This window comes from Sinohyriopsis cumingii, chromosome 7 (assembly GCF_028554795.1).
Source record: "Sinohyriopsis cumingii isolate HCF-2022 chromosome 7, ASM2855479v2, whole genome shotgun sequence".
NCBI lineage: Eukaryota > Metazoa > Mollusca > Bivalvia > Unionida > Unionidae > Sinohyriopsis > Sinohyriopsis cumingii.
This window is the reverse complement of record NC_142967.1, coordinates 18,340,163-18,365,157: the sequence shown is the minus strand read 5'-3', so window position 1 is coordinate 18,365,157 and position 24,995 is coordinate 18,340,163. Positions and strand designations below refer to the sequence as shown.

Below are 24,995 nucleotides of genomic sequence, written 5' to 3'. Positions count from 1 at the left end.
TATTATAATTAGAAATGATATATAGCATTATAATTAGGAATGACATATGGCATTATTATAATTAGGAATGACATGGCATTATTGTAACTAGGAATGACATGGCATTATTATAATTAGGAATGACATGGCATTATTATGATTAGGAATGACATGGCATTATTATGATTAGGAATGACATATGGCATTATTATAATTAGGAATGACATGGCATTATTATTATTAGGAATGACATATGGCATTATTGTAACTAGGAATGACATGGCATTATTATAATTAGGAATGACATGGCATTATTATAATTAGAAATGATATATAGCATTATAATTAGGAATGACATGGCATTATTATAATTAGGAATGACATGGCATTATTGTAACTAGGAATGACATGGCATTATTATTATTAGGAATGACATATGGCATTATAATTAGGAATGACATGGCATTATTATTATTAGGAATGACATATGGCATTATTATAATTAGGAATGACATATGGCATTATTATAATTAGGAATGACATGGCATTATTGTAACTAGGAATGACATGGCATTATTATAATTAGGAATGACATGGCATTATTATGATTAGGAATGACATATGGCATTATTATTATTAGGAATGACATATGGCATTATTATAATTAGGAATGACATATGGCATTATTATAATTAGGAATGACATGGCATTATTGTAACTAGGAATGACATGGCATTATTATAATTAGGAATGACATGGCATTATTATGATTAGGAATGACATATGGCATTATTATAATTAGGAATGACATGGCATTATTATTATTAGGAATGACATGACATTATTATTAAGAATCACATATGGCATTATTATAATTAGGAATGACATGGCATTATTGTAACTAGGAATGACATGGCATTATTATAATTAGGAATGACATGGCATTATTATAATTAGGAATGACATGGCATTATTATGATTAGGAATGACATATGGCATTATTATAATTAGGAATGACATGGCATTATTATTATTAGGAATGACATGACATTATTATTAAGAATCACATATGGCATTATTATAATTAGGAATGACATGGCATTATTATTATTAGGAATCACATATGGCATTATTATAATTAGGAATGACATATGGTTCCAACAATATGACAAAATAAGGTTAATTTCCTGATCATGCAAGATGAATAGTCTTTTTACCAAGACACCCATAACGTTATATATTGTAGATCTTGGCATCTTAGTATTTTGACATGGGACATCGAAGATATTATATGCGTTGCATATGGTGTGTGTGCTTCCATACGTGTGTGCATGTTTGTGATAATATTTTGACACATAGGACATTATATCTTGGTCGATATGGCATGCATGTATGCAATATTATGAATATTAGATCAGTTTTTAAAACATTGTATACATGACATTAACAATATTTCTTCTCATGATTTCCAGACTTGACACATGGGAATGTGAACAACCCACGTGGACTGAGACAGCTCGAGTTCTATCCCACTTTCGTGTAGAGCTTGAAAATCAGATGAATAAAAGCATCACAGAAACACCTAACAAAAAGAGACGCAAAAACAGAAAAATAGATGGTATTCATAATGTTGCCATTGTCTGTAATTTTAATCAAATCTTTGTCAGTTTTACTAAATTTTTGAAGATGTAATTTACTTGGTGTTTATCCTTAATTTCACATCATTGTTCAGTATGTTGTACTTTTTGCATTCTTCTCATATTTTAAACATGTAGCTTCAATTGAACTATAATCAGAAAAGAAACAAGTTAACAGGAGTGTAAAACTCAACTAGAATCTAAAGCAAATTAGCAAGAGTGTAGAACACAACTAGAATCTAAAGCAAATTAGCAAGAGTGTAGAACACAATCGAATCTAAAGCAAATTAGCAAGAGTGTAGAACTCAACTAGAATCTAAAGCAAATTAGCAAGAGTGTAGAACACAACTAGAATCTGAAGCAAATTAGCAAGAGTGTAGAACACAACTGGAATCTAAAGCAAATTAGCAAGAGTGTAGGAATCAACTAGAATCTAAAGCAAATTAGCAAGAGTGTAGAACACAATCGAATCTAAAGCAAATTAGCAAGAGTGTAGAACTCAACTGGAATCTAAAGGAAAGTAGCAAGATTGCAATAAAACATGACCAGAATCTGAGGATTCTGTTAATTAGCTATTTTGGGGGTATCAGTTTTCCTTGATTTTGTTATTGTTACGGTCTTAAAGACCTAGTGAAGAATCCTTCTGGTCAAAATAGGACTCCTTTCAAAATCCACAAATTTATGTTCCACCAAAAAGTTGGTATCATGAAAAAACCGAATCACAAAGCAGTTAAATTCATCGGCATTTTGATTAGTCATCACTGTAGATCATTAACCATAACATCTTACATGATGACCTTTTGTACATCATTTGTCATCTATTATGACAATTTTGTTATCACTGATGAAAGGGTTAGGATTTTCGTGAATGTTTACAAGGACATTCATTCAAAGTTCTGGTTGGTCCTAGGTGAAAATCGTGATTTTCTGACATCCAGTATAGCTGCCATAATTGCCATCTTACCATTTCTGCTCATCCTGAATAAATAGTCATATATACAGAGGTTTTTCAATTAAAGACTTCATATGATCTCTAGTTGGTCCTTGGTGAAAAAGGTGCCAATCAAATGTGGCTGCCATAGTGACCAGTTTAAAATTCTTGTTATGGGTACTTGTTTTGAATGGATAGTTATATTGACGTGGAGTTTTTCCCAAAATAGCGTTTTATGATGTGTAGTTGGCCCAAGATGAAATTGATGCTAATCCAAGATTTAATATTGCTTGAAACTCTTATTAACACTACTCCAGAATGGATTGCCAACTTTTGGTTTTCTAAATGAAAATGTTGCCCCTTCGTCTGAATGGATGGTCACATAAACAGTGGGTTTTCACTACAAAAGCTGCATAATGTTCACTTGGTACTGAATAAGTACATGCCACCAGATCTTGTTATCACTACTTGTCATAGTCAGATGGCTATAGCTGCTTGTGGTTTTCATGTTATCACTACTTGTCGAAGCCAAATGGCTATAGCTGCTTGTGGTTTTCATGTTATTACTACTTGTCATAGTCAGATGGCTATAGCTGCTTGTAGTTTTCATGTTATCACTACTTGTCATAGTCAGATGGCTATAGCTGCTTCTGGTTTTCATGTTGTCACTACTTGTCATAGTCAGATGGCTATAGCTGTATGCGGTTTTCATGTTATCACTACTTGTCATAGTCAGATGGCTATAGCTGCTTGTGGTTTTCATATTATCACTACTTGTCATAGTCAGATGGCTATAGCTTCTTGTGGTTTTCATATTGTCACTACTTGTCATAGATGGCTATAGCTGCTTGTAGTTTTCATGTTATCACTACTTGTCATAGTTGGCTATAGCTGCATGTGGTTTGTTTCTTATCATGTCTAGTTGGTCCTAAATGAAACTTGTGCTGAGCTGACATCCAACATGGCTGGCATTTTGACCATTTTGAAAATCTTTCTGACGGAATTTTCAAAATTTGTGCCGCAGATATTAACTCCTGGATGCCCAGTACGTGAAATTTTTCACCAGGTAAATGTAATGAAATACATTGCTACTACATTACTTCTATTGAATGCACATCCTTCTGTATCTCTTTTGGAGTTAGCAATGGCCAAAGCTGTAAATATGATGAAAACTGTAGCAATGGCCAAGGTTGTAAAATGCATTGAAAACTGTGACAGTAATTAATAGCCATTGACAACATATTTGGCCTACAAAAACATGCAGGGTTTGTAATGAGTCAAACGAGTTTGCGGTGTGGTCTTTGACATTAGTGAACATATTTTTTAGGTTAAAGGCATAAACACTGATGTAGACAAAGATCAATTTATTTTGAGGTTGAATTAATGATTAATACACATATTAAATCCCCAGATTTTCTCCCTTTCAAATGCTGTGTGTTCCCATGTTTAAAGTACTATTGACTATTTTCATTTCTCTCTTTCAAATGTTGTGTTCCCCAAGTTTAAGGACACAATCCATCCTTTTGGGATCCAGAGTGCAGCATATAGTAGCACATGAAATATATTTGATGTTGTGCAGTCTCCAAAATCAACTGATTGGGTCAGTTATTTCAGATCGTAATTTATTTCAGTGTTTAAAAAATGTGCTCTCAGAAAAATGAACTGAACTAGATTTTAAAGCATCTGCCAACTGTAACATAAATTCAAAGTTGAATTGGTGACATTGTAGAGTTTATTTTTGGAGGAAGAAATCTTCAGAAATATATAATTTAGCATAAATTGATGACCTGTTAATTGGAAAAGAAAAATAATTTGGAGAATGTATATAAAATTAATGAAAACTGATAAATGATAGGTTGGATTATTTTTATGTTCATAACACACATTGCTTTTATTCTTAAATTGAGATTTCATATTTTAAAGAAAAGAATCACTAAAAACGTACCTCTTGTCATCATTATTAATAATGATTCATGATACAGGGCTGATCAATTCTAATTTTTCTTGCAAACATTTCACAACTGATTTTTAAAAAGGTGACTTCCTCTTAAAATTCAGATGTCATGTAATTGAGTATTGCCTTTTATGCATTTCATTTATTTATGAAAAACTGTAAAATAATGCTTACCGTTGGCCAGTTCTTTTCTCAATACAATTTCTTTTTCTACCATTATAACATAATCATTCATCGCAATTCAGATTTTAGGATTGTGACTACATTTTGTTTTGGAACTTCATACTTTTCCAGGTTAGGAACTTTAAAATCACAGTGAGAACTCTGAGGAACTTACTGGACAAATACAGTTCTATATTGTCTGTTAAGCAATGCAATAAAGATGTGCTTTCTTTCATGCAGAAGAAATAGATCGGGGGCCCAGTCCATATCATCATGACAATGACCAGGTGTCACTGAAGTTGCTGTGTGGAGGGGACTTACTTGAGTCATTTGGGACCCCAGGACTCTGGAAAGATGAAGATGTGAGTTCAGACAGAGAATGCAATGACTCCATTTCTACAGGTTATCTGCAAATAGCAAGATATAGAGAACCCTCATTATGATGCACTTCAGATGCAGGAATCATCATGGTTACCTGGATGCATGACTAATCTAGGTCATCCAGATGTAGGACTCATTTTTTTTAACCCAGATGTAGGACTCATTTTGGTCACCTGGATGCAGGACTCATCTTAGTCACCTGGATGCTGGACTTGTCCTGGTCACCATGAACTTTGTTTGGCTTTGCATACACTTGATGTCATTAATTTTGCGTACATAATTCAGCACGGTTTACATGTTCTGTATAATAAGGGGTGTGATAAATACAGACATATCAAACCACCTAATTCAAAACTCACCCCAGCCATATATAGCAAAGCTTTGTTGCTAGTTCTAGACTTGCCATAAGTAAAGCATATCAAGTCTTGGCTGCTTGTTAAGGTGTTTGAATTGGCTATGTCATGCTGAGGAAATAAGAGTCTAGTGCCTTTCCCATGAACACACTGAGGCAGCCTAGCTGGGCTGGCCTGTGGGGGTGTCATGCTGAGGAAATAAGAGTCTAGTGCCTTTCCAATGAACACTCTGAGGCAGCCTAGCTGGGCTGGCCTGTATGGGTGTCATCCTGAGGAAATAAGAGTCTAGTGCCTGTCCCATGAACACACTGAGGCAGCCTATCTGTGCTGGGCTGTGTGGGTGTCATGCTGTGGAAATTAGAGTCTAGTGCCTTTCCCATGAACACACTGAGGCAGCCGACATGGGCTGGAGTGTGTGGGTGTCATGCTGTGGAAATTAGAGTCTAGTGCCTTTCCCATGAACACACTGAGGCAGCCGACATGGGCTGGGCTGTGTGGGTGTCATGCTGAGGAAATTAAAGTCTAGTGCCTTTCCCATCAACACATTGTGGCAGCCTACCTGGGCTGGGCTGTTTTATGGGTGTCATGCTGAGGAAATTAGAGTCTAGTGCCTTTCCCATGAACACACTGAGTCAGTCTACCAGGGCTGGCCTGTGGGGTTGTCATACTGACAAAGTTAGAGTCTAGTGCCTTTCCCGTCAACACAGTGTGGCAGCCTACCTGGGCTGGGCTGTGTGGGTGTCATGCTGAGGAAATTAGAGTCTAGTGCCTTTCCCATGAACACACTGAGGCAGCCTACCTGGGCTACTATAGCCCAATCTTTTAAATTGCAAATTGAATAATTCAGATTAACTTGTAGATTGGGTCAGAGTCTCTGCTGGTTCCACATTGTTCGTACCACCTTGTCACATATTTGAATTTAGGGGCTGCTTTTAAAACTTATTGAATTTTGAGTGTGTTTGTTTTATTCTTGAAAAGTTATGGAATTTTTCCCTAGAACTCATTGCATTTATCTGAGGTATAAAAATGTTTATAAAAAAGCATTTGTGTTGTATATGTATTTTCCAAAAAATAATGAATAAATAAAATTGCATCAATTAAATGACACTTTACATGCTTGTTTGGGGCCATCCATTTAGTACGGACACATTGATGGGGGAGGGGGTTAACCCAAATGCATACGCTTGCATATGGGGGGTGTCTATTGATAATGTACATATGCATAGGAAATTGGGGGGGGGGGTGAAACCTCGATAATAATTTGTCTAATATATAACCTGTCTAACTGGTTCAGTTCTCATTTGAAATTTAGCGGACACTTGACAAACTCTAAAGTTTCACAGCTTATTTTTTTGATGCATCCAGACATACAGCATCAGTTGACTATCTGTTTTATTCAGCACATTAATATTATTAATCTTTGATGGTTTCTGCACAGAGAGGGGGGAGGGGTCAAGCTTTGCCAGTGTTTTGCATACATACTAAATGGATGGCCCCTTACCATATAGAAGAGCATCTTTTTGCTATAGTGGCATGCAAAGTTTCGTTTGTTCTGATTTTGTACTATTTGTGCAGTGATAAAGTAACATATAGAAAGTTCAGTTTGCACAAGAAACATAACTCCTTAAAATACTTAGGAGTCCTTGAAATTTGTTTGAAAAGCAATTGTCTATGGCCATATAAATCTTTAGCAGTCAGAGACACATTAAACACAAGCAACTATGATAAGAACAGTTTGGTCTTGGCAAGACATGCCAGATAACACATACAGTTACAATAAGAACTGTTTGGTATTAGTACAATCTTGCCAGATAACTTCTTTTTTCCTCATTTCAGATTGAGGATATTGTTCGAAACTATGGCCTGGTTTGTATCACCAGGGGAGGTTCTGATCCAAAGAAGTTCATTTATGAATCAGATGTATTATCAAAATACCAGGTAACACCATTTGTCAAGTTTGGCAATGCACTTTTACTCTTTTTTTTTTTGTGTTGTAGTTGCATTCTCGGATATTTTTTTTCCTCATCTTTACAGCAGCAAATGTAATCCCTCTCTATGCATTTGTCTCTCTTTGTATAGTGGTCTGTCTATACAGAAATCCCTCTCTGTTTTGGTACATCCCTGAATTGCAGTTCCTCTCAACACAGTAGTTCCTCTCTGTATTATAGTACATCTCTTTATTGCAGTCCCACTCTATACAGGAGTAGCACTCTATAGACTAGACCATCTCTATGCGGTATCCCCTCTCCCTGCAGTAGTACATCTCTGTACAATAGTCCATATTCATCACTAGTCCATCTTGATAGAGGAGTTGCTCTCTATAGACTAGTCCATCTCTATGCAGTTGCCCCTCTCCCTGCAGTAGTACATCTCTGTACAATAGTCCATATTCATCACTAGTCCATCTTGATAGAGGAGTTGCTCTCTATAGACTAGTCCATCTCTACACAGTGGCATCTCTCCCTGCAGTAGTATATCTCTACAATAGTCCATATTTTCACTAGTCCATCTTGATAGAGGAGTTGCTCTCTATAGACTAGTCCATCTCTACACAGTGGCATCTCTCCCTGCAGTAGTATATCTCTACAATAGTCCATATTTTCACTAGTCCATCTTGATAGAGGAGTTGCTCTCTATAGACTAGTCCATCTCTATTCAGATGCCCCTCTCCCTGCAGTAGTACATCTCTGTACAATAGTCCATATTCATCACTAGTCCATCTTGATAGAGGAGTTGCTCTCTATAGACTAGTCCATCTCTATGCAGATACAATGGCCCCTCTTCATAAAGTAGTCCATCTTTATACAATGGCCCCTTTCCATAAAGTAGTCCATCTTGATACAATGGCCCCTCTCCATAAAGTAGGCCATCTCTATACAGTGGCCCCTCTCCATAAAGTAGTCCATCTCTATACAGTGGCCCTCGCCATAATGTAGTTCATCTCTATACAATGCCCCCTCTCTATAAAGTAGTCCATCTCTATACAATGGCCCCTCTCCATAAATTAGTCCATCTCTATACAATGGCCCCTCTCCATAAAGTAGTCCTCTCTATACGATGGCCCCTCTCCATAAAGTAGTCCATCTCTATACAGTGGCCCCTCTCCATAAAGTAGTCCATCTCTATACAATGGCCCCTCTTCATAAAGTAATCCAGTTCTGTAAAATGGCCCCTCTCCATAATGTAGTCCATGTATATACAATAGTCCTTCTTCATTAGTACATCTTTAAACATTTAGTCCACATTCATCAGTAATCCATCTTGATACAGGAGTTGCTCTCTATAGACTAGTCCATCTCTATGCAGTGTTCCCTCTCCCTACAGTAGTCCATCTCTGTAACAAATGTCATATTAAAATAATAATAAAAAATTTGTTGTCCTTGGATTTTGATTAAATTTCACTTCAGTGATTTGTGGTTCAGAGTGTCATGTAATTAATAAGTATGCTTACAAAAAATAACATTATGAAACCTGTTGAATAGTTTCAATCTTACGTTCACCAGGACATTCAGAAAAAGCAATTGTGTTACATATGATTATCCTACTTTTTGCAAAGGTTCACCTGTCTGTGTGCAGTTCAGACCGGTCTGCCTTAGATCTGAGGCCAAAAAGTCTCAAATCCGGACACAAATTCATATTCTGACTACAGCGAATTTTGGGTGAATTTTTTTTAATAGGTTTTTCCCCCTGTATTTTGTAGTGCAACTAGAACGTCCAGATTATTTGGTATTATTGTAGAGCTACATCTGTCTACCTTTCTATAATACTACCCACTTTAGTGTATCTTACATGACCTTGATGCTACAGAGCTCGGCATTAGGCTACTACCTCCTGCCATGTAAACGCAGCGCCAGGGGTTAATGAGTTAAAACATTCTCCCTAAAGATAGAAAAACAAGAATGAATAATTGTTAGATAAACCAGATTATAAAGCCCTATTCCAGACCTAGTTCAGAAATAGCATTTTCTGGATTTACTGTGACTTAATGGAATTTTACATTCTATAACAATTTGTTACTCAAATTATAATACAGAATGTGGTTAACATCAGGTAGGCTATGTATTTTTATGGGGAAATTACAATAACCAGACCCATATAAATATATGTTTATGCTGTTGATAATGATCCTAATATTTAACCCACACTCAGAGAGAAAATATTAACTATGCATAATTTGTTTTCCAAAATAAAAACATTAGTGTCTTTATTCAGGAACACAGTGAACTTGATCTTGGACAAGGTCAGATCCAAAATACTCTTAAACATAATATACATTGATGGAGAAAAAAATTGAACAGATAAAAATTAAATGCACATAACAATGCATAATATAAAAATTATCAATGGTGAATCTTGCATATGTACTAAATAACATTCATACATATGAACATATAAATGGGTAGTCTTGTTTTTGTACAAAATAACCTTTATACATATATGCAGTGAAGCCAGTATTTTTAGCTTTTTCTTTTCAGGAAAATATTTTTATTGTCACAGAATGGATAACAAATGAAATTAGTGCAACCAAAATCAGGTAAGAACGTATTAGGTCTGGCTCTCTCTCTCTCTCTCTCTCTCTCTCTCCCCATGTATGGCAGTGCTAACTGGGATGCATTTTAAAACGGAACATGTAGTTTGTCTAGTAGCACAAGATGTTAATTATAAATAGATCTTGTGTGACTTTGTATATTAAGTTGTGTGACCTTGTATATTAAATTGTGTGACTTTGTATATTAAGTTGTGTGACCTTGTATATTAAATTGTGTGACCTTGTATATTAAGTTGTGTGACCTTGTATATTAAGTTGTGTGACCTTGTATATTAAATTGTGTGACCTTGTATAATAAGTTGTGTGACCTTGTATATTAAATTGTGTGACCTTGTATATTAAGTTGTGTGACCTTGTATATTAAGAACACCTGAAAGTGTGTTCTCAATATACATTAAGATGGTATGTAAAGGGTAAGGTAATAATTCAGTTGCAATGTGTTGATTTTAAGAATTTGCCATGGTTTGAAGCCAACAGTGTAATGTTAAAGGTATTGAAATTCTTCTTAATCCCTTATGCCAATGAGCAAGATTGTTGTGTTTTCCACAGTTCTCATTAGCACCTTAGTTACTATAGACCAGAGCATGTAGGAATCCTCATATCTGACTGAACATTCAGCACACAGTCTTGTTAGTGTAAACAGTTTCTTCCACACACCCCTCCTCAGTTTTATGATGGATTGCCATGAAATTTGGTCAATACTATGGGCATCATGTGAAGATGCACCTATCAACAAATTGCTTGGTTCATAAAATTTATAAGCTGCTTTTTGGGGGTTTGGGGTTTGTAGGTGAATGCATTGTATTTCAAAAGCCTTGAACTTTAAACATATTATGGTCATCAAAATTCAATATTGAATAAGTTGTCTTGGAAACAAACATTGACTGAAAATAGATTTTTATATTCTACAGAGGTATTAAAAGAACAAAGCTAAAATTTCCAGATAAAATTTCTTCAGACCAAAAATAACCAGCAGAAATCATCATGAACATACCTGTCTGATAATATGTGCATGGAAGGATAGTTGCAGATTTATCTTTTTCCCAAACCAAAGATTGTCACATTTTTTGCCCGAAGTAGTAATCATATTGAATCATCAGAAAACAAGTTGGTGTCATTTCAGAATTAGTACAGTGGTCCCCCTCTTATACAGCCACCCCTTCTGCACTGGGAAAGTGGCCTTATAAGATGGGTGGCTTTTCCGGAGGGGGACTCAATTTTTTTATGAGAAGTATATGTATTGTACATAGTAAGAAAGCCACATACTTCAAAGCACTTAATATCTTCATTTAAAATCTTTGTTTAAAAGTAACATTAATTATTAAAAGGTTCTTCTTGTAATAATAATAGACTTATTTCAACTGCATATACATTAATAGTTCTTATTCTTGGTATAAGCATGATATGCGAGTGGGTATTGTTGTCATGCACATTGCAAAACCTTTTAAAGACGTCACTTAAATCTTGGTACATACATAATTCATTTTCCATTTGCTTCATTTTCCCACTGCTGCAGAATAACCTTCTTATCGGTTACGATGTTGTTTATTTGAATCTTTTCATCATAAAATTGTTTTATTTGATGGCCTAGTGATTAGAACATCCACCTTGGGTGTGTTAGGTCGTAGGTTCGATCCCCAGCCGAGTCATACCAAAGACTTACAAAAATGGTACTAACAGTTGCCTTGCTTGGCACTCAGCATTAAGAGGCTAGTGTTAGGACTCATTGGCCTGGTGTCAGGATAATATGACTGGGTGGGACATCATGATACATGTCTGTGGCATGATGCCCCAGTGCTAGACATCACTGTAAACTGCCACACTGCAGACATTGTAGCGATATAACTGAAAAATTGTTAAAGCTACATAAAAAATCCAAGTCACACACACACACCCTCTCCACCTCACTCAATGTCGTCGAGTAGAATAACTGACTTCTAAAATAATACATCTCCGTTTATGTGATGACGTGTTAATGTTTGGTAATGATTTATTCAGATGTTGCTAACTGTATGCAAAACTTTTGTCAAGTGGATGAAATACCTTTGTTGTTGTTGTTGTTGTTGTAGGGTTTAACGCCATTTTTGAGCACAAGATAGGCTATACATGGCGGCCAGTATAATTGGTGGAGGAAGAACCCTGGAAAACCCCTGGAAGAACCACCAACCCATGAGAAGCTACTGGCAGGCTTTCTCACGTACCAACGTTAGAAATACCTTTGTAAAGGAAGGGATAAATGTGTTGTCACATGATTTTTTGGTCTTTGTCTGGTACCCTGTTTTATTCAAGGTCTTGGTTAATTTCTGTGTGTGTGTGTTAATGCACAAAATCTACTTTTAGCCTATGCTGACCCTGTTATGATCTTGACAATTTCATCCAGTTGTAATCATCAAAGAGATGAACTCGACAGATGTGTGAAGCCCAAAACTCTAGCATAACATTATTGAGCCCATTTCCTGTAAATGTCGGTTTTTTATAGACAGTGATACAATGTTAATCTTATTGTTACATGTACTTTAGTCAACACTTCTTTCAGTAACAGAAATTTGACATTGGGAGACATGTATAGGATGATAGAGATAATCTGATTACTTACCTTTCATCACGATATGAATTAATTATTGATTCTGGATATATTTAAAGAAAAAAGTGGCAGCTCGTGAGGGGAAGATTTTACATTTTTGTGCTAGTATGTTGACCACTGGTCACGGAGGGGTGGCCATTCTTGAGGGGCATGTTTGAATACAAACTTGTCAGTGCCATTGGATTCAGGCTGTAAGAAGTGGGTGGCCACTGGTCTGCTGGCCATTCAAGAGGAGGCTACTGTAGACCTTTTTTTCTAAAATTAGTCATTTGTAAAGGTTGGCACTTCATGGTCCAACATAGACAGTGTGATTACATTGAAACTATTCAAGTGTAATTACAATGAAACTATTCAAGTGTGATTACAATGAAACTATTCAAGTGTGATTACAATGAAACTATTCAAGTGTAATTACAATGAAACTATTCAAGTGTGATTACAATGAAACTGTTCAAGTGTAATTACATTGAAACTATTCAAGTGTGATTACAATGAAACTATTCAAGTGTGATTACAGTGAAACTATTCAAGTGTGATTACAGTGAAACTATTCAAGTGTAATTACAATGAAACTATTCAAGATTAAGACATACTGGTCACTTTACTGATGATTATAAGGGTGGTAACCTTGAAAGTTTTGTTTTGTTTCAGGTGTTTCATTTTCTTATATTTCATAATTCACTGATTTTTTTTCAGAACAGTTTTTTTTAATGAATTAGGTGTGAATCCCACTAAGACCCTGAGTAAATGTATGCTTATACAATTTTGTTTTTTCTGTGGGCTGAGTGCCTGTTTATTTAATAATCATATTCTATCTATGTAATGTAGAACTTTATTGTACATAGGTTTATATCTATTAAATAAATATTTAGTATATTTACTTTGATTGGTGATTTAAAATATATGCTATGTATATTTAATTTAATTGTTTGTCTGTTAGTTTTAATTTTTTTTTTTAAATTACATTACATACTATTATAAGGTAACATTTTTTACTGGATTTAACACTGTCCAGAATAGAAACATTGTATCTAGTTCCTGACCTTGTTCCAAACTCAGTGACAGTTTTGATAAACAACATTTTTTTATCTCTCTCAGAGTAAGAAGCATTAAGTTGAGTCAAGGTCATACCTGGACAACATGACACGTATCATGTGTCATTTGGTTAACAAACTTCTATTTTTTCCATTAGAATGAATTCTTGATCCCCATCCAGTCTTACAAATGATGTTATGATGAAGGATTGCCATTTGGGCTTAAAATATTTGACACGTTAGGTTGTGTTATGTTGTGACCAGTTTGGGCTGAATTTTATTTTTCTTCAAATTATTGAATTCACATGATTATTTTCTCTGGAAATACAAAAGTGCTCTGATTCAATTCTTGGATAAACCCATTTACTGGAATTTATATGGAATTAAAAACTGGAATATTTTCTGTGATTCAGCTAGAGAATGCTAACTGTTACTAACGTCATCACATTCCATCTTGGATTTTCATCAGGATTTGAACTGTGATTCACTTAGAACTTTTAATTGATAGGACTTAATGTTTTTTAATTCTTGGATTATTTTTGGAATTAATTTGTAAAACCATAAGTTCTCTTTTCTCATTTTTCACTTTGTATTCTAGGAAAATAAATTATTTGTTAAATTATACAAAGCTTGTTATTTTCACTCTTTTCTGTTACTTGTTTTAAGAGCATAGACTCGTAACATATAGTGGGATATTTTACACATATATAGCCAAACTTGGAAAGTTTGAAATGTGATTAACTGTTGTTGTTTTAACACTACTAGTTGATTTGTTAAGCTCGACCAATCAGATATATTGTTGTTTTCCCAATGTTAGTTCATTTGTCAAGCTTGACCAATCAGATATATTGTTGTTTTCCCACTGTTAGTTCATTTGTTAAGTTTGACTGATTTGGAATGCTGCTGTGTTTTACCATTATTGAATCATTTGTTGAGCTTGACCAATCAGATATGTTTTTATTTTTGCACACAAATCTTTGCCATTCATTTTCCTTCACTGTTGCAAAAATGCTCAATTGGCCTTTTAGAGCGTCCACCTTGGATGCAGGAGGTCTCGGGTTCGAAACCTGGCCGACTCATGCCAGAGACTTTTAAAAATGGTGCTAACAGCTGCCTCACTAGGTGCTCAGCATTAAGAGATTAGTGTGAGGACTGGTTGGCCTGGTGTCAGGATAATGTGACTGGGTGGGACATGATGCCCCAGTCCTAGACATAACTATAAACTGTCACACTGCAGAAATTGTAGCAATATGGCTGAAAAATTGTTAAAGTTACATTTTTTTTAAAAATCCAAAATCCAAATCTTTCACTGTTGCTGTCAAAAAATTATTAAACAGAAAAGCCTTTATATTCAAAATCTTCATTCAGATAGCATGGTTTTTTCTTATCCAGGAATATAGATTAAGTATATAGAAGGAAAACACATCTTCATTTGAAACCTTCATTCACATTTTATAATTATATTCTATTTCAGACGAGCAATGCGGAGGGGAGAAAGTGTGAAATATCTTTTACAGGATTCTGTGATTGATTACATTCGTGAAAATCAATTATATGGCATCCCTGACAAGTAAGCACACTACTGCATGAAGAACTGTATTGTAGCCTGTGTAATACCCTGTGTTTACATATGTATATTTGCTTATTTATTCCTGAAACAGTTGTTGCTCAGTGATTATTTATGGATGCATGAAATTTAATTTTTACAGTGGTGTCAGCATTGATTTTCAGAAGGGTTATTGATTGCAAAAACATTTGGTAATTGAGAATATTTTTTAAGTAAAATTAATTTAACGAGTAATTTATTATATGTTCAATTATAGCTGTAAAGCTGAAAAACCCACAAAAATTTAATGAATAACAAATTTCCATGGGTAATAAATGTGTTTTTGAATTTTTGCAAACTATGTATATTTGAAATAATTTACTAACCAAAACCATGGTTTTCATAGTTAAAAAGGAAATGGAAAGTTTGAATGCAGACTGTTATTGTTATTTTAAACCACTTGGTTGGATATGGCCTTAATACAGCTTCCAAATAGGTGGTCAAATGAAACATATAAAACTAAAATTTTCATCTAAAATAATCTCCATTGGTTTCCATTCAATACTTTTGTGCATTATTGTAATCAGAAAGCGTTAAAATAGTCCATTTCAGTTGCAGAAATGTATGTCTTGGACCAGAGTCTCTATGTTGCTTTCTTTTCTTATATGGTCTTCAGACACATCATCAACATTAATAACTTGACATAATTTGGAGCCTGTTCACTTGGCTTATAGCCAACAAAACTAAAAATAGAAAGTAAAAAAAGCTATCCAGACTCTCAAAGAACTGTCTGGAAGTTGCTGCATGTTTGTTTAATCATTTTTTTTACCCACAAGGCTGGATGGAAACTGAATAGGTATAACCTTTTTGTTTTTCCTAAAGGCTGGTTGGAATGAAAATTGGTTCTTATATGTAGGCATTTCTGACATTAGAAATACCAAAAGTCAGCTGGATTTGTGAACACCAAGATGTCAGACTTACTGCCTCAATCTCCATTGTAAGACACAACTGTTCATGCTGGAGAAAAAAGATTTATAACATTTAAAATTTATGAAGATACCAACAATTGCATTTACACACTTTGTTTTATTCATTGTATTCATCATCACCTCTATAACTTCATCATTAGGAGTAATTTGGTTTAGTCCATATACACAACTGTAGAGAATGATTTGTCAAGAATTTTGTTTTGGTATTTTGGTTTGTTACAGTGCTGTGGTCTTAAAGTAACAGAACAGGGTGAAAACCAGCAGATTTTGTACAATTCAACAAATAATTTATTTCTTGAATACAAAGTGAAAATGGAAAAATAGCTTACAGTATTGCAAATTAAATCTCAAATAACCCTACAACAACTGACACAAGTCCTGATAAATAAAGTTCTGAATAAACTGTAGTGGTATTCCAACTATTCAGTGCTAAAGATGTTGATGTGCCTGTGATGGCCTGTGTGATGGTGATGTGCTGGCAGTCTTTTGTCGAATCACAATAATATAATCTTTGAGTATATCCTTGTTTGAATTTTACCATAATTCCAAATCTTTCTGTCCAAGGATATAATTGAGCACTTTGTATTTTCAGAGAATAATAAATACTTGCACTGGAACCAAAATCTGAATACAACAGTAGATTTACAGCCAGATGTTATCAGAGGAATAAACAAGTTTCCCAGTAAAGATTTTATACCCCTCTACCTGACCTATGTCACGATTAGCATTTTCTATTTTTTAAAAATTGCCTAATTAAAGATTTCATTTTTGAAGATTCTAAGTGTTTACAAGATAAAATCTGAAAATATGATAATGTAAATTGTGGTAAACATCAAGTAGACTGCATTTATTGGTGAATTTCCAGTGTTCTGCACTTGAATTGAGATAAACATGTTGTTTACAAAACCAAAATAAATGATTCAGGTCAGGCAGAAAATAAACTTGATTTTGGACAAAGTCAGCTATAAATAAAATTGTATGTACTCATAGCATTTAATAAATAAAAAGACTATCAGACAATGCAAATTGAATATACATAACAGCTTTTATATGGAAATCATAGTGTGTGGATTGTTTTACAAGCTCTGTTACATGATAATGAGATATAGGAGGATCATGGAATCAATAATTGGTTATTTAAATTAGTACCTGTGATTTTTAAAAATGCAGTTGATCTGCATTGGTTCTGCATTGAATAGTATGCATTGTCACTACTTCTAAGGGAAGAATGAGCTTAGATTTTGTAAACATTGTCACATTTTGAAGGCAGCGATACATGAGAACTCTGACAAGTTAGTTCAGAGTGGTGTATATAAAAATGTTCTCTGCACAGTATACAGTTTTTATTTAATTTTTAACTCTTAAAGCGCTTGTTGCAACGTTAGTCGTGCTGTTGCTAGTGGTCTTGTAGTGTTTATCAAGTAGGCAACAGTTTACACATCTCGGAACTTCAGTTTGACATAACTGGTTGTTAAACTAAATATGAGTTGTACATTGGGCCCTGGAAGAAGCAGTATGTCATTGTTATAGCATTGCATTTATCACTAAATATGATTTGTACATTGGGCCCTGGAAGAAGCAGTATGTCATTTTTATAGCTTTGCGTTTATCAGGAAAGCTTTATCAGTGTTTAAAGTATGGGCTACATAGAAAACACCAAATGGCTGACTTCTAACATGCTTCGTCTTCAGATGATAATTTCATTCTGCAGATAATGGCTGATTTCTATGATGACAATGATTTTGACAGTTTTTAAGTATATCAGTCCATTGGAGCCTGGGAAGTGTTACTGGAAATACCATGGAGTGTTTTTAAGCCCTAAAATGATGTTGAATGCAAGTACAATGTACATGCTGGTCAACACTTCATCAGTATTTTGAGGCCCCGAGTGGTCTAAAGCATTCACTGTTCTGGATAACTGCCATCTCACCTCTGTCGGCTTGGATTTGACCTCGGGCTCGGCTAGTGTCAATACATGAGAAAGCTTGCCAGTAGCTTCTCTGGGTTCTTCCTGTGGTGTTTCTAGGATACTTACTCCACCATTTATACTGGCCACCATGTATAGCCTATCTTGTGCTGAAAAATGGCATTAAACCATACAACAACAACAATCATCAGTATTTCAAGGTTAAATTTTGAAGTCAAGAAGACTAAGCCCAATTTTAAAAGTATGTTTTGTTTTTTCTCGAACATTTCAGCGCTGAGGAATCTAGCTCTACAAAACTGTATAACACTTAAGTGGTTCAGATGAATTGAATTAATAAGAATTTAAAGGAAATTAGAAATGATCCTTGTTTGTTAAAGATATCTGTGAACAAGCAGATGGACTTTCGATCATGATACAGTATTATGGAACAGTGAAGAAATCTGACATTGTAGTCAGCAAGGCACTGATTCGAGAAAGGGAAACTTTGGCAGAGTCCATATGAGTGAAAAATCTTCTTTTTGAATAAGAGATATCCAAGGGGCAGTACTTATGAGCTGCGGAAAATTTTACCTCATAACCATAAAGAACAGTTTTCCAGTTTGTTGAAGTTGGCTAAGTTATCTATGCATATGCTCCTTTGATAGAAGTTTGTGAAAGGGATTCTTGGCACAGAACAGTATTGATACACACATAAGAAACAGATTAAGTTCAGGAACAGACTTTTGGGGACATCTTTAAGGATTTTAATTTCAGCTGAGCTCTAAAAGGGAAACTAAAAGAGGGATGGATATTTAAGTGTTAGGTAAATATTGAACCATGGCCATTTCTCCTCTCTTTTCTCCATACTCCTTTATTTTGGTGACTAGTGGGGAGACATTCCCCATTTTAGATAAAATCCTGACAGCATTTCTGTTGATTTCAGGTTGGGTTAAGTAACAGAGCAGGGCCTGAAAATTTTGTTTTCAGACTCCATGGTCTAGGACCAGTAGGACCCCATAATCTCCCAGTTTTGCATAAGCCATTGACCAATCCAGCAGCTAAGGCTGTCATGCGAATATTTACACCAGTGTATTAACATAAACAAAAGTGGAGAAAAATAACAAAAAATACTTCATTGCTTATTTAATCATTTATATATTTTACCTAGCTGAACATTTTAAAATTTTCAAATCAAATGACCATGCCTTTTATTGCTGGATCCTCTGTGAATGTTAGTACTATAGTTTAAAGTTCTCAATATGAGATAAACAAAATTCTAACACCCAGATAAAATAAAACACATTTGCCATTCAAAGCTTGTACAGCAAAAGAGATGGGAAAACAATTTACATGAACATTGGCCCAAAAGTAACAATTCACCTGGCAGATGAGTTTCCTCTGACTTTTTCCACCCTATTTAAGATATTTCAATATTTTTGTTGTTGACATTTCTAAAATGGGGTGGGAAAGGTCAGAGGAAACTCAAACTACTTAGCAGATTGCTCAGTTTCAGTCAGATGAACTTTGCCTTGCACTCAGAATATACTTGTCAAATGTTGTGTTTTCTCTGAAGAAAGCAGTCAGAGTGTAGTGGTCTCATCAGGGCAGAAATTGGCTATTTCTGATCCATCTGACATAGTGAATAACTGGTTGTGTAATCAGCTTTGTAAATGCTTAAGCTCTTGATAAACGAGAGGGGTATGTTTTATATACAAGCAATAGCCTTTATGTTTTATATACTAGCAATAGCCTTCATGTTTTATATACTAGCAATAGCCTTTATGTTTTACTAGTAATGTGCTTTTCACTGTTTCATGTGCCACAGATTGGTGAGTTCTAAAATTGGATGTGTTTTTGAATAAGGCACTCAAAACAATTGGTTTACTCTGGGTATGCCATACATGATGAACAAAACGTAACCTGTTTTCGTCATACTCAGCCTATGGCCAATTCTTCTTCCATTGACTATGGGAAGTCTTAATACATTTATTTGTATCATAATTTCTTCCCTTAGATATTTGAATCCCTTCAGTACAACACGTCAGACAAATTCCATGTGGTTGAAAACGCACAAACATTTGATTGATGAAGATGAAGCTTAGATGATGAGCAAACTGTGTGCTAAATTTCTGCAGTATTTTATAACACATCTACTATCAAACATCTTGCATCAGTACAGATTTGTAATTTGTATCAGATGTTTAAGGGTTAAAAAGCACATTTTCTTCAATTTATAAGAACAAAAAAAATTATTAAAGTGTGCAGCTTACATATGACTGGTCTGTGGCTGAAAGATCTGTCCTGGATCTTGGACCACCGTAATTTTCAGGCCCTGTAGAAGATGGTAAGAGACAAAAGTGCATGATATTTAACATAAATTGTAATATGAGAGGGAAAAAATAATGGTCATTATCCTTCATAACCCCATATCTGTGCTCATTCAAATAATGTATTCAGATATTTTGTAGTCGACCTGGCTAATTGAGGATGTAGTATCTTTCTGCAAAAGTTTGTCTGTTACGCATCATCCATCCATCAACATTTGTTACCAATCTGGAGTTCGTAGTTTCAGTTGATTTTAGTCTTAGAATATTGATAATGTCCTAACAATTGCAGACTGGTTTAATGACAGAGTTTTGTACATAACAGTGAGGTGATCTTACATATGATTGGCTGAACTTGTTGCCACTTCAGAAGCTATAGCTATGATCTGATTTTGACTCAACTTGAAATATGGGCTTCGATCATTCAGATCTTGGAGAGATTTCATAATGAGTGTGATTAATACAAACTATGATATTGAGTGTGATTAGTAATGTCTGATATTGAGTGTGAGTAATACAAACTATGATAATGAGTCTGATTAATGCAAACTATGATAATGAGTGTGAGTAATACAAACTATGATAATGAGTGTGAGTAATACAAACTATGATATTGAGTGTGATTAGTAATGTCTGATATTGAGTGTGATTAGTAATGTCTTATATTGAGTGTGAGTAATACAAACTATGATAATGAGTGTGATTAATGCAAACTATGATATTGAGTGTGATTAGTAATGTCTGATATTGAGTGTGATTAGTAATGTCTGATATTGAGTGTGATTAGTAATGTCTGATATTGAGTGTGATTAGTAATGTCTGATATTGAGTGTGAGTAATACAAACTATGATAATGAGTGTGATTAATGCAAACTATGATATTGAGTGTGATTAGTTATGTCTGATATTGAGTGTGATTAGTAATGTCTGATATTGAGTGTGATTAGTAATGTCTGATATTGAGTGTGAGTAATACAAACTATGATAATGAGTGTGAGTAATATAAACTATGATATTGAGTGTGATTATTAATATGTGATAATGACTGAATCATACATAATATAATATCGAGTTTGATTACTAATGTGTGATATTGAGTGTGATTCATACATGCTATGATAATGAGTGTGATTAGGACATATGGTGATAATGAATGTGATTGTTAGTGTGATATAATGAGTGCTTAATATATACTGTGATAATGAATGTGATTGTTAGTGTGATATAATGAGTGATTAATATATCCTATGATAATGAACGTGATTATTAATGTGTGAAAATAAGTGATTAGTACATACTATGATAATTAATGTGTTTATTAATGTGTGAAAATAAGTGATTAGTAAATACTATGATAATGTGATTACTAATGTGTGATACTGAGTGTGATTCATACATACTATGATAATGAGTGCAATTACTAATAAGTGATAATGAGTGTGATTAGTGAATACTAATGTTGTGATCTTGTGTATGATATGGTTAAACTTATTACCACACTAGATGCCATATTTTTGGATCTGATTGAAATATTGGCTTATGTCATTAGGATTTTGGAGAGATCCAATAAGGAGTGAGATCCATGCACATTGATTATGAAATCTTATGTCTGATTGGCTGAGCTTATTGATTCTCAGGAAGCTATATTTTTTTCTGAATTTGACTTGAAATATAGACATATATTCTTAAAGATATTGGAATATAGACATATTCTTAAGATCTTTGAATATAGACATATTCTTAAAGATTTTTGAATATAGGCTTATTTCTAAAGATGTTCGAATATAGACTTATTATTAAGATCTTGGAACTTAAAGATCTTCGAATATAGGCTAATTTTTAATGATCCCAATAAATGTAACCCAGTACCTCCTAACATTATATTTCCAAAGTACTGTTTGATATCAACTGTACTTGTTTCTCCATTATAATCTTTAAAGCAAAGTTTAATGAAAATATTTTTTCAGCTTTACTGTTCATAGACCAGGAAAGTTTATGTGAAATCCTGTTTTTCATTATCCATCATCCTTCATTTGTCCATTAGCACAAGCTTGTTGTCACCATACCTTCTGAACTGCTTGTAAGATGGCCTTGGAACTCTTGACACCAGTGTTCCCTCTAAGCTGCGTGCATGCATGGCCGCGCAGCTAGTCAGATATCCCTGTGCAGCTGAATTGTTCTCCATGCAGCAGATCAAAATTACCAAATATTCTATCCAACATTAATGCTCAAGTCACCGTAATGCTTGCACAATGCAGCACGCATAGCATGCACATCTACCATTCACTTAGAGGGAGCGTTGCTTGACATATTTTCTTCTCAAGATTTTGTTGGTGCTAAATGAAAATCGTGCTAGTTAGACATCCTGTATAGCTGTGACAGCAGCCATCTTGAAAATCTTGTCACTATTCCTCCTGAATGTATGGTCATGTCAGCATGGGGGTTTTACTAGGAGACTTTTGTCTAGTTCATCCTTAATGAAAAGGGTAATAAATGTCCAGCATGACGGCCATGGCAGCCTTCTTGAAAGTCATGCCATCTGTACTACTTCTGCACAAAATGTAATTTATGCTTGTGTTTTTTGCTAGAAGACTTCTCATGATGCCTAGTTGGATCTCAGTGAAAATGTTTCTGGTTGGACATCCAGAAAGGCCACCACATTGGTCATCTTGCTATCTTGCCTGAATGGGTTGTCATAACAGCATGGTTTCTTTCACCCTAAGAATTCTTATGATGTCTAGTTGCTCCTAAATGAAAATTTTACCAATCTGACATCATTATGGCCACCAAGGCAGTCATCTTGAAAGCCATGTTATTGCTGCGCCACCAGAACAGAAAGTAATTTCAGCATGGGGTTTTCACCAAAAGACCTGGTATCTAGTTGGTCTAAATTAAAATGTCTGATCTGATGTCCAGTTTAGCCACGACAGTGACCATCTTCAAATCTTGTCACTTAGAAGGAAAGTCATATCAACATTCAGTTTTCGCATGAAGACTAATTATGAAGTCTATTTGGTACTGAATGAAAATGGTGACAGTCTGACTTCGAATATGCATGCCACAATGAACATGTTGAAATTTTTCCTCCTGAATGGATTGTCTTATAACATGGAGTTTTCACCAAAAGTCTTCAAGTGGTGTACAGTTTGTCCTAATGAAAATAGTGCTGATAGTGCATCCAATGTGGCTGCCACCGTAGTTATTTTAAATTCGTATCACTAAAGAATATCAGAGATCGTTCATCACTAAACAATTATAAAGACAAACTATTGTCTCGTCTTGAATTCAGGGAGAAAAACAAATTAGCCATTAGTGTGTCAGTCCAGTCAAGGGACTCTTGTATCAGTTTAAAATTCTGCACCCAGTGAAAAGTGATGACTTGTTATATAGTATTCTCTCTCCCACTTGCTCTTGCATTTCTCTGATGATTGCCTAAATTATGTCTACAAAAATTTTCAGCTTTTCTAGAAGGCTTGTTGAAAATTATGATGCTGTTCTGGATAATATATATTTATATATGTGGTTGGCCTGCTTGGACTAGAATTGTCAAACATAACAGCAAACTGTCAAGGGAGGTAATGCAGTCATCTATTTTGACTACTAAGTCTTCATTATTTTCAGTTATAATAAATTGTACATAAATCTTTAAATTTCTCCTTCAATTTTTATAGAAAAATAAATGCAATGTTAAGATTGAAAGGATTTGGCCTCATTATTTTCGACTAAATATTTGACAAAATAAAATTTTGAATTTTTTTCCCATAATTAACCATTAAGAGGCTTTGTTCAGGTTTTTGAAAGTTACATTGATGAAATATTGTATGTGTAAACTATTATAGGTGGATATATTCAGAAATCATGAATGCCTTGCAAGAGTCGCATCATCAGTACACAGACAAATCACTAAATTCTGGGAACCATTTGTTTAACACATCTCATAATTACCCGTCATCTGGTATTGTAAAAAATTCTCAGCATTAGTTTGAACTGTATTATGTTTTTAAAAAATGGAGGATAGTTCTTACACTAAAAACATTACAGCACCACAGTTATATTCCTGTTGTATTTTATGCCTCAGTATAACCGTGGAAAGGGCATATTTTTACCCTTAACCATTCATGTCACAACTTTGTTAGCTTTTACATATGGATCATTTATATACTGTGATGGTCCATCTGCATTCCATACACAAGTCAAATTTAAACTATGCGCTTTCATCCTCAAAAGGGGATTATTATAAGCTTGTCAGTCAAAGTGATAAAACATTGGACTTATTTTTAACAGTGTCATTCACATTTTAAAACCTAAGTTAGTATAATTCTGTGTACATACCCTGAAGCTGGTAATTTTATAGTAAAACAAAAATAGAATAAAAAGCAAATGAAGAATGAAAGCAAAAATGAATTTTTTTATAGAAAAATGGAGAGCTCAGTGAAAACCAGAATAATGAATGATAAATGAAAACAATGAAATGTGAATGAATTTCATGAATGGCTTTGAAAATTTATAATTTTCATGCTGCCATTAAATTTCCATGTTCATGAGTCTTTTCAAATAATCGAGGATGGCAGACATAGAGAACTGTCAAGACATGATGACATCATCACCAGTGATTTTATCTGTAAAGTAAACAAAACAAAATCTGAAATAAATTTGCTGTTTCAGT

The 24,995-nt window shown here is 34.5% G+C and overlaps 1 protein-coding gene across 3 annotated transcripts in view; it reads left to right on the top strand.

Moving 5' to 3' along the window:
• The window catches only part of LOC149794806 (nicotinamide/nicotinic acid mononucleotide adenylyltransferase 1-like), a 104,201-nt gene that overhangs the window by 48,559 nt on the left and 30,647 nt on the right, over positions 1-24,995 (top strand). For all 3 annotated transcript variants that reach the window (XM_089964453.1, XM_089964452.1, XM_089964454.1), the window contains exons 4-8: positions 1,452-1,597; positions 4,904-5,025; positions 7,234-7,335; positions 9,873-9,931; positions 15,039-15,134. In XM_089964453.1, coding sequence (XP_089820579.1) covers positions 1,452-1,597; positions 4,904-5,025; positions 7,234-7,335; positions 9,873-9,931; positions 15,039-15,134 — 525 coding nt within the window. The remainder of the gene's footprint in view (positions 1-1,451; positions 1,598-4,903; positions 5,026-7,233; positions 7,336-9,872; positions 9,932-15,038; positions 15,135-24,995) is intronic.